At 36.0% G+C, this 11,112-nt stretch overlaps 1 protein-coding gene across 3 annotated transcripts in view; it reads left to right on the forward strand.

The window, feature by feature from the left end:
- The window catches only part of TBC1D15 (TBC1 domain family member 15), a 33,859-nt gene extending 23,697 nt beyond the window's left edge, over nucleotides 1-10,162 (forward strand). For all 3 annotated transcript variants that reach the window (XM_064449672.1, XM_064449685.1, XM_064449678.1), the window contains 6 exons: nucleotides 1,777-1,877; nucleotides 2,589-2,688; nucleotides 3,055-3,152; nucleotides 7,349-7,465; nucleotides 8,047-8,133; nucleotides 8,797-10,162. In XM_064449672.1, coding sequence (XP_064305742.1) covers nucleotides 1,777-1,877; nucleotides 2,589-2,688; nucleotides 3,055-3,152; nucleotides 7,349-7,465; nucleotides 8,047-8,133; nucleotides 8,797-9,003 — 710 coding nt within the window. In that variant the 3' untranslated portion in view covers nucleotides 9,004-10,162. The remainder of the gene's footprint in view (nucleotides 1-1,776; nucleotides 1,878-2,588; nucleotides 2,689-3,054; nucleotides 3,153-7,348; nucleotides 7,466-8,046; nucleotides 8,134-8,796) is intronic.
- Nucleotides 10,163-11,112: the final 950 nt, after the last annotated feature.

An 11,112-nucleotide genomic window follows, 5' to 3' on the forward strand; every position in this document is an offset into this window, starting at 1 on the left:
CTTTTGTCCTTTGTTGAGTCTGTGGAGAGACTTGATCTTTGGCTTGAAAAAGAAGGTGAAAACTAAAACTGATTGAGACTGTTTAAACACGTAGCTCTGTTCCACATGTCTTTCCAGACTTCAACCTGCATTAACATTCAGTGACATGGAAGTAAAATTAAAGCACGTTCACCACCCACTCTAATGAAAACATTATTTAGATAGCTTAAATGTATGCAGTGGATAAGTCTTCTGTTTTATAAACAAGCAAGAATAATGGAAGTATAGTACATTTGACATCGTATCCATCCAAGCTTCTAAGCTACTGAAGCATTGGTACAATGCTGCTCTTCATCCTTCTACAGCAACTGTAGAGAGGTCTGAATAATGCCACAAACTGCCAGATAAGGGAGGGGACAGAGCAGCTGTTAATACAACATTTTCTGAATGAATTCCTCAAATCTGCATTAATGAAACTGGTTTTAATCTTTAAGAGACTTTTAAACTGTGTGGAACAGAATTTCCTTTGCATTTATTTTTAATTGGCTATAGTATTAAATGTGTAGGGAGTAAAACTTATTTTTTCTTTTGACCTTTTAATTATTTGTTTTTTGTTCCTTGTTCTATTTTTCTTCACACCTGCTCCATATTTTCAGTCAATTACTCCAATCATCTTTTCAGTTATTCAGTTATAATTACATCGTTAAAAAATGGAATCAGCCAAGCTTGAGTCTGAGAAATGTCATGTCATATTGAACCAACCAGTGATGATAGTCATACACATAAATCATGTTCTCCCTTACTTAGAGAGGTCAGCAGCAGCAGGGCAGCAGATAAGCTGACTTGTGCATCAATGGTAAATCAGTTGGAAGAGTCAGGAAGAAGGGGAAAAATGAGCTCTAAAACTCCTTGTCCTATATATACGTATATACTCTTCTTAATGGGGCTGTAATTACAAACAAGGAAGCTGGTTATGTGTTTCTTTCATGCTTCTCACAAGCAATACTTTGCTGTTAATCCCTTTCCATGGTTTGATAAGCAGTAGGTTTTGGGGCTTTGTTTTGGGTTTTTTTTTTTTGTAGCTGTTTGGTTACATAGATGGTCTTAGGCTTTACTGTATTTAAAATACCATCCAAGCAGAATAGTCCCTTCTTCCCTAAATACAGTATATCTACAGTATATTCAGTGCCAGAAAAAAAGAAATGTTAAGGGCGAATTTTTTTCCATAAAATCTGTTTCAATCCCAGGAAAACATATGGTGCAACTCTTCTTCAAATCTATTTGAAAATAAAATCTTCAGCTGGGGGGGATGGGGTGCCAGGGAGTGGGAAGACATTAAAAGATGTGGTAAGTGTGGATGAAAGCAACCAATTACAAATGGAGAGAAGAATAAATACGAGTCTGTATTCGTGATGGTGCAAGGTATATATTCAATCTTCCTAAAAATACCGATATATGCTCCTGAGCTCTAAATGGGAACTTTTTTCACTAAAAATCTATTCTGATGTCAGCTCAGTTTGTACATATTTTAACAACTACAAAACCAATGTGTGTGTTTTATGTTCTCTTTAGATTGGCAGAAACTGCTGCTAAATCTTGTTAGATCTGCTGTGTGTTGGTTATTAATACAAAAATGTTTTTCTGATGGTTGAGCTGGAAAATGATAGTATGTGTACAAAGTTTGAATGTAAACGCTTGTTTCACTCAGTCATTCAACACATTTGAAAAATTACTGTTTAACTGCTGAGTTTAACTAAATTCCTATTTGCCTTTTTTTTTTCCTTTTTCTCCATTAAGGTTATGTCCAGGGGATGAGTGACTTGCTTTCACCTGTCTTGTATGTTATGGAGAATGAAGTAGATGCCTTTTGGTGCTTTGTATCATACATGGATCAAATGGTAAACTAAGGCTTTTTTTAGCCCACATAAACAGATAAGCTATGGGTAGCATTTGGGGTCAATTTTATGTTATTAGTTTAATTGCTTTTTTGAATTCTTTTAAAGAAATCATCTTATGATTGAAGTCAATATGTGTTTCCTGATTGACACAGGTTATGGTGATGGTGCGTTTGATACTGTTACTGTGCAATACAATGTCAGCTCCTTGGAAATTCCAAAATAACTCAGAGACATCACAGACAAATTTGCATTAATTAGGAGTCGTGTAGCAGGGTTTTATTCAGGCTGGTGGTTCCCTGCAATACTTTAGCTTTTGGCATCTGTTAAATGCAATTTAGACTTTCCACAAACTGAAGCTTTTGAGTTGTGCGTGTGGCAAAACAATGTGACTGGTATGAGAATAAAAAAAGCCGTCTTTTTGGTTTGAGTGCAGTGGTGCTGCTTGGAGGTACCGAGCATAGGCTGTTTTAAAATATCATTTATTACATACAAAAGTGTTACGGAAGAAACACAGTTCACTGCTTTAGTTAAACCTTTCAGTAAAAGGCAGACATTTCATTAGATAGAAGTACAGTTAAATATCCATATATTAAATACCTAAAGGATGAGAATGACTGTTGCAATAACTTTTTTAAAAACTAAAAATAGCTGTAAATCTCAATTATCATTGAGTTAATAAAAATGACAGTGCTAATATTTTATTCTATCCAGCATCAGAATTTTGAAGAACAGATGCAGGGTATGAAGACACAACTAATTCAGCTGAGTACTTTGCTTCGTTTACTAGACAGTGGATTTTGCAGTTATTTAGGTAGGTGTATTATTCATGCACAATAACTAAAACAACTTAACTGCATTCTGTGTGCATTGATATCTTTACCAGTCTTCCAACATCATTCTAATAGTAATATTATATTAATACAGGACTTGTAAATTAATAATGCTTAAAAGATTTCAATAATTGCTTCATGCCTATTGAATAACAGGCTTGTTTTGTAGCTCATTTTAAAAATATGCTATCCTCTGGCAAATATCTTTGATTCTGGAAAAGGAGCTACCACCTTAAAAATCAGTGGTACGATTGGGTACCTGTAAAATCCATTGGTTTTTTTTTTTTCCCTTGTTGTCTTAACCAAATCTGGTTTATGTTTATGAAATGTAACACTGTTATTCCTAGAATCTCAAGACTCGGGCTACCTTTATTTTTGCTTCCGATGGCTTCTTATCAGATTTAAAAGGGAATTTAGCTTTCAAGATATTCTTCGACTCTGGGAGGTAAGAAGACATTTCATCACACAGACTCCAGCAGTCTTTTCACTTTAGAACAGAAAGCATGGATCGTTCTGCAAAGTGATTAATAACTGAATAGATTTTTCTTAAAAACTGATTCAGTGCAATGGGGTGAGGACATACTAGCATATGTTACATCTTTTTAGCCAAAACAATGTGCAAAGTTAATGAAAAAAAATGCTTTTAAGAGCTGGTGGTGATAAATTGGCTTGTTAAAAGTTTAGACAAGATCCTTCAGATGAGGCTCTTAAGTGACAACAGTAAGTAGAGCATATCAGTTAACCTTTAATGGAAAACAGCTTATGCTAGAAGAAACAGCATTTGTGCCTGTCTCCAGTTAGTTCCTTGATATTGGTAGTACTTAAATCTGTTAAGTGGAATGAAGCACTGGCAGGGTAGTTTTTGTGTTAGCCAAAACCATAAAGAGGATGATGTCAGAAGACCCAGTTAATATTGATAAGACCTCACAATGCCAAGTAACATAATGTAAAACATCACAATGTGGGCATTCTGATAATTCCATGTTAATTACCTCTTTTTTGATTTAGGTGACTTTGGGATCAGATGGAGCAGTTAAGATAAACTAATATTTTTGTTGAACATTCTTTAATTCTTCGTTCCCAGAAAATTTAGAAATGTGTCAACAGTACAGGTTTACTGTCTAACATGCATTTAACAAGAGCACAGTATCCAGTGAAAACTCCCAAACAATAAAATAAATGTTCAGATGAACGGAAGGAGTATTTTCTAGCACATAATATCACTTAGAGTTGTGCTGGGAACAGAAGGGTAATGAAAAGAACAGGACTGAGATGCATAAAATTTGTACTATAATGAAAAATAATATTGATGCTTTTATTCACTTTTTCCATGAATGAAAAAGGAGTCACGTAAAGAGGAGGACCAGTATTTAAAACTGCCTAAAGTAAATCTTTTTTAGCTTTGTATCATCATTGGTGGAATTTACTATCATAGAGTATTGAGGTGGTATTTTAACTGAAGAGGACTAAAAACTTTATGAGTAACAGCCATAAATAAGGGAACCAAAATGTATGAAATAATTGTTATTCCAAGGCATAAAATCATAATGATTTGGGGGAAAAAAATTCACCCATCATCTTGGTTTTCCCCCTCAGTGTTATATTGTCTTCTCAGTATTTTTTAAAGACTAATTTTTCTTTTTAAATCGATGACAACAGTATTTTTATTTATAGTTTTATAGTCCCAGGCTAGCATGTTTTTATCACCTCTGCCTTAATGCGTATATACAGAAAAGAAATATGCTATATTTCTAACATAAGTATTTTTTTTCTGTCATAGGAGGATGATGGTAACCTATTGATATATGTTAGTCTTGTAGGTTTCTTCTAGCATGTCATAATGTATGTTTACCACAACTATTCAATTTCTTTGCTATGAGATATGGAATGGGAAAGGGGATATCTTGTTTCCCTTTTTAAAACAAACAAATTAAGGCATACTTTTTCCCTGTTCCCACTGGCTTCATGAAGAAGATTCTTCTCTAGACATGTTATTAGACATTCGTCTTAGAGGTGGGAGATACCAGTCCCCATCAGCTGGAGTAGAAGCTAAAACAGAGCCCTCCCGCTTACTGAGCAAGAGCCATAATAATCAGATTGCGGTAGAAAATGTGGGTGGTTGTATCGCCGCTACATGGTGCAGCAGGGTGCACAAGGCAGCGCATGCACTAGAGGGGTGGCATTCCACCTTGTGTGGGGAAGTTGGGCCACGTTGTGTGATCGCAGGTATTTGCAGTGCTATATGCAACACCTTTTTCCAGAAACACGAACGCGGGTTAAACTGCTCTGTCTGTGGGTGGGATTATTTGCAGTATATTGTAGCAGTGCCTCTCAAACTCAGCCCAGACAGACAGCATACTGAGCCACTGCTTAGATGTTGCAACATTGAGAGCAGCTCAGTCCTTCTTTCACATTGGAGGGACAATTACCTTGTAATTCCAGCCAGCTTTTAATCTTTCTGTTGCACAGTGAGATGCTTCATTCTCAAGGTGGTGCAGGAAGACTAGGTAGAAAAAGAAAAATCCCAAAAGAAAAACTTTGTAACAAAATTACACAGCTAGCTCACACTTACCTCCAGTGTTATGCTAGTAGAGCTGACACTGTATAAAACCAGAATGACCTAGTGATCCATACTTTACATATATGCTAGAATCTGTTACAAATATTTATGGATGCTGAGGTAGTGCTAGAACAAATGAGTCCTTGCATGCATAGCTTTATGAGAAAGAAACAGGAGCAAAAGAGTTACCTCACTTAAGTGTTGTATTCTTATATTATTAATTTAAATGCTGGTTTTCTTTCATCCTTTTCCAAGCACTTTGTGATGCTCCTGTTATGCGTTTACATACATAAACTTAAGTGCATGCTCTGCTCCAGACTTTGAAAGTATATCAAAAATGACAGCAAAAAGCATGGAATTTTTTGCAGCTGGTATTAGCAGCTGGTGACAGCTGCCGATTTTCCTCAGAGCAGAGAGAACATCTGTAAACATCCTTGTTAGTATTTTGGGGTTTTTTTCACTCTTGATGCCGGATCCAGCTTCCACTGAAGTTACAGGTTGAAGTAAATACTCTTAAAGTAGATATTCCAGTAGGGTAGCATTGAACTGTAGATATGAATGATAAATATTCTGTTAATGTCTATAAAAAGGTAACTGTTACACAGACCTATATTTTGGTTCGATTTCCCCCATAGCCTGCATTGTCATGTGTCCGTCATCTATGTTCTGGTTTAGATTTCACGCCAAGAGGTAGCCTCTTGTCTGATACGCTTCATTAGTGATTGTTGTAGATGATTCATGGTATGCGTACCACGAGAATTTCAGTGTACTGGAAATGCGTAGGCAGTAGTTTGCCCTCTTTGTGCAAATTTGATGTTGAACTAAAACAATTTACAGCTGTCAATATTTCCTTCTTATGAAGTGGGAGTAAAAAAACAAACAGTGTGTAGACAGACTATTTGGTAGACTATAGGCATTTTCACATGATTGTTATTGTTTGTCAGCCTGTTTGCATTCCAGCCCTTTTCCTGGAGTGCGAGTGCTTTAACAGAATATTGGATACCTGAAAAAAATACGAAATGTAACTCTGGACTGGATCTTAATCGAAACATTCAAGATTAATTGCACTTTATTTTGGGTGAACTTGGATATCTTTCAGATTTATGCAGTTCTGTTTAGAGGCTACATGTACTAGTGATAAAAGTTCAAGTATAAGTAAGCTCTTGTTGAGCTTTAAGGCTGTGTTCTGTGAATAACGAAGCACGAGAACTTCTGCTAGTGAAGTAGGACTGAATCTTCATGACTGTGCTTTTTTTACCTGCCTTTTTTGAGAGTAAATCCATTGACTTAAATACCTTTATCTGTTTGTCAGAGTAATTTATGCAAACACTTTTGTTTCCTTCCTTTTTTATGTTGTCAAAACTGTTATCCAGCTTTCTGCCCACGACACATTCTCTTCAAATACTTTTTTTTCCCCCAAGATTTGACTCTCAAGAACATGCTAAAATAAGGTATTAATACTTTGAGGTTGCACATTTCAGTCCCAGCGAACTCCAGAATGATCTGTGGCCTCTGTGGGACCAAAAGCCAATGTGTCTGCAGTGAGAAAGTAACGCCCGCCCACCCCCAACACCTGTGTGTCCGTGTATTTGGGCTTTTGTAGTGGGGGGACTGAGAACAACTTCAGCACCTTATTTATAAGCGTTAGAACCTTTTGGAGGGATCGCTGAGCTTCTACAATTTGCAGTTAATGCAGACACACTAAGCCACACAAATAATTTGTTAATTTTAATTACTTCTTTGTAGTTAGTAATTTTGGGTAGGAGAATCTCACGTGAGCTGAGGCAGAACATGCATTCACAAGACTGCAAGCTCAGGCAGCTTAATAGCGTTACAGTGGACAGCCTGGTAGACACCCAAGTCTTAAAGAACCAGATAAGCATTTGGTGACTCAGACTTGGAGTTGTCACGAATTGGACCAAAGAAAAATTTCAAATAATTGTACAAATACTTAGTTGCCTTCAAAACCAGCTTATTGTTAGTTAAGTTACTTGGCTTGAGGGCTTAGCTCTTTTCCAAGAACTGTTTTTCTTCTCAGGAAAAGCATAAGCATTTCAAAAGCGTCTTTAATATTTTAACAGGTCATGTGGACGGATTTGCCTTGCCAGAATTTTCATCTTCTCCTTTGTTGTGCTATCTTAGAATCTGAAAAACAGCAAATAATGGACAAGCACTATGGCTTTAATGAAATATTAAAGGTATGGAATTCTTATGCATTGTTTAAATATTAATCAACTTTTTGGAGTTAATGCAATATTTTTGCATTTCATGTATTTCACCTTCAGGAAAAGGTGCGTACCATCTTCTGAAGGGTTAAATGTGAACTGAATGTCTATCCTCCGTGTTTTCAAAATGGTTTCTTGAGTGTTCAGTGTCTGTGTTTAGTGCTAAGATCATTAACAGATGAAAAACAGTTCTCCCCCTTAGAGTACTGCTTAGTACGTTTATTCTTAATTTTTGCTTTGTCTTCTGTACTCTTATTTGTTGCCTCTTTGCAAATGTGAGCTGGGGGGTACCTAGGACAGCCAGATAGTTTGTCACATTTAGGAGTACCACGGATTCCCCTTGCAGGTCTTGGATACTGGCGGCAGCCAGCTGTTGCATACTACATCCTTCAGTAGCTGTTTGTCAAAGCAAACAGAGTATGATTAGCATTTCATAGCTTAAGGGGCAGGCTTATAAGCTAATACACCAATACTGTACTGCACTAATAAGTATTTCACAATAAAGCATATCTACCATTTATGACACTTCCTATTCTTTGTGAATATATTTTCAGCATATCAATGAACTGTCTATGAAAATTGATGTGGAATATATACTCTGCAAAGCAGAAGCAATTTCTATGCAGATGATGAACTGCAAGGTAAAGATATTTAGAATATATCTACTGTAAGCATTTATAGTCAAAGTATGTAGTTGTCTGTAAGTGTACATGTATGACTGACTTGTGAAATACCTAAATGCCCGGGGATGTGCTATATCTATACAGCACTTATATTCTAAAAATCTGTAAGCAAGAGTGATTGATTTTATACAGTAATATCGCTTACTAGGGGAAGCTGGATTGTACCTTTTGGCTGTGATTTCTGAACTCTTACTTGATAACCTCAGTACAAGTAATCTGATGTTCAGTGTGCTCGAGAAAAATGAGGCGAAAGGCACATTGCTTTGAAAGCATACCAGACTTGTTAGGCAGAAGCTAATGGCTCAATCAATAAAACTGATTTCAATAACATGAAGTGTAATTATAGTAGTTGCTTAGACTTTTATTTATGTAATGAAGATCATATTGTTAATCAGGAGTTGATTCCTGAGGCTGTCCCCTTTGTCTTTTCAAAAAGCACATACAGAAAGTGGTAAGTTTAATGGAACTAATGCTGAGAGATATGCTTTCAGTAGAGCTTAATTCAGATGAACGATTACTTACTGGGGGTGGGGGACAGACTGGGGGGACCTTGTTGTTAGCTTTTCCCCCACCCTTTAATTATAGTGATTTTTAATTTTTTCCCCCCTCCTCCCTTTCTAGGAATTGCCGCAAGCAGTTAGTGAGATCCTGGGGATAGAAAGCAGTTCTGTAACACCAGATTCAGATACTGGAGAGGATGAAAGTGGAGCTGTGTTGAGTTGTCCGACGTCATCATATCAGAGTATCTCAACACCTGTAATTGCTGCCAATGGAACAAGAGACAGCACTCAACAGATGTCTGAGACGCAGAGCCTGGCACCTGCGTAATTACAGTTGGCTAAATTGAAGAAAGACTTTTACTGAGCACAGTTTTTTCAAGCACTTGAGAGATGGATATTTAAATTTGGTGTTGATTAAGCTTTAAGGTTGGAAAGAAAATCTGTACTGTAATGCTCTTGCATTAAAGCTTTACAACATGACTCAACTTAACTATTTTTGTAGTTTCTTCTACCAAAATAGCCTTTTGTTTTCAATAACATTCCTTAATATTTTTGTAGCCAAGTGCATTTTCTTTTTGCTGGTGAACTGGAAATGGATGGTGATTAAGAATGAATTTGAAAATTCTGCATTTGCTGAGCTTTCACGTGTATTGATCTAAGACCGTGTGAGCTCTTTGATTTGGGCAGATTCACAATAGGCCAGCTGAAGCTGCTGTACAAAATTTTCAAGCTGAATAGATGCTGATGTGTTAAAGAAGGATCGTTTTGTAAATGAATGGGTTTTCCCTATCTCAAATGTTTACAAAAATACTTCTAAGTATTTGTTGCTGGTTGAATGTAGATTTGAAATGGACATTTATACGTACGCAGTTTAATGTCCAAATACTGAATTTTGTGTAATTGGGAGTGGACGAACAGTATATTTTTACATTAACATATCTTCACTTTATATATGCATATATATATTTACACACGTACACACTATATACACAAATATTTGTGAATACTAAAAAGAATAGTCATATTTTCAATATCTGAATAAACTTGACTGTTCATTCATCTGAATCAGTTTGACCAAATTAATGCACAGCTCCAACTTAGGCTCTTTTCCAAACTTTTCTAAGTGAAGCTAACTTCCATGTGAATACATTCAGTCCTACCCTTGAGGTAATTTTGCAGTTGATTTCTTGCAAACTTTACTAATGTTTATCTTTGCTAATATATTAACTGATCAATTAACTACTTACACTGTTTTTATGGCAAGATTATTTGGAGAATTAATAAGCAGGTTATAAAAAAACCCACAAACCAAAATAGTAATCACAATTAATATTAATGCATTTTTTTTTGTATATGCAAAAGGCAGTGTGAGTTTATTCCATGCCATGCTGATGTCCTTTGACGTTATGTGAAATTTAACATAACCGATTCAGTGTATTCATTATTTGGTAACTATTGTACATATATAAAATAAAAGTCAAAGCTGATTTAGTGTTTTTAATTAAATCCTATTTAGAGAAAAAAATCTAGTTGTCTGGTTGTTGATATAAGAACACGAGGTAGAGGGAATAGCTAACAATGGTTAGTCCATCGATATTATGTATTTTGTGAGTCGTGAAGAGCAGTGGGAATATCTGTTCAGTACAGAGCGGAGCATGCCTCTCATCTCTAGGCAGTTGCTGTGTGGGATATGTTGGAGCTTGCTGCTTTTCTGGTGCAGTTAACATTTGTAAAAGTAATTTGTGCCATCTAAAGCAAATACAAGTAATACAAAAAGGCTCTAATAGATAAATCAAGTTGTTACAATAATTTGAGGCCCGATTAAACTTCTCTCACCAGTTGTGAACAAACACTGGAGAGCTGAATCAGTATAGATTTTGTTTTTAATATCGTCAAAGTGCTATCTCTCATCAGTTAATAAAGAAGAGTCTTATGTGGTGAAAGTCAAGGATTCACAGCTCAGCGTATCTATAGCCTTTCATTTCCTGTCCAGGAAATTACTGTGAAGCATCATGCCTGTCCTCACAGTTGAGCATTGTGCTTCTTGGCAGCTCATTTAACGAGGCACGGAACACATAAAGGCATTAGAAATTACATAATCAACACTTCGGTTCAAATACACTAAGCAAGTTAGTTTCAGTATTTTTGGAGCACCAAGTTCACTGTAAAGTGTACTTGCAAAATGTTTTTGACAAATTATGTTAAAATGAAACTATGGAAGGGGGAGGGAAATGTCTAAAACTGAAAATGCAATGGGTAGGTCTGCAGTTATTTGGGATATGCAGCCATAAAAAAGGACACGCAACATATTAAGATCTTGAAGAAAATAATTGACTGAATGTGAATATACAAATGTTTAGGAAAAGCATATTTAAGTGGAATTCTCTCATTTCTTAGCATTACAGCTATGGCTACTAAGAACTACTACCAGCTATTA

Source organism: Phalacrocorax carbo, chromosome 1, assembly GCF_963921805.1.
Source record: "Phalacrocorax carbo chromosome 1, bPhaCar2.1, whole genome shotgun sequence".
NCBI classification, from domain to species: Eukaryota; Metazoa; Chordata; class Aves; order Suliformes; family Phalacrocoracidae; genus Phalacrocorax; species Phalacrocorax carbo.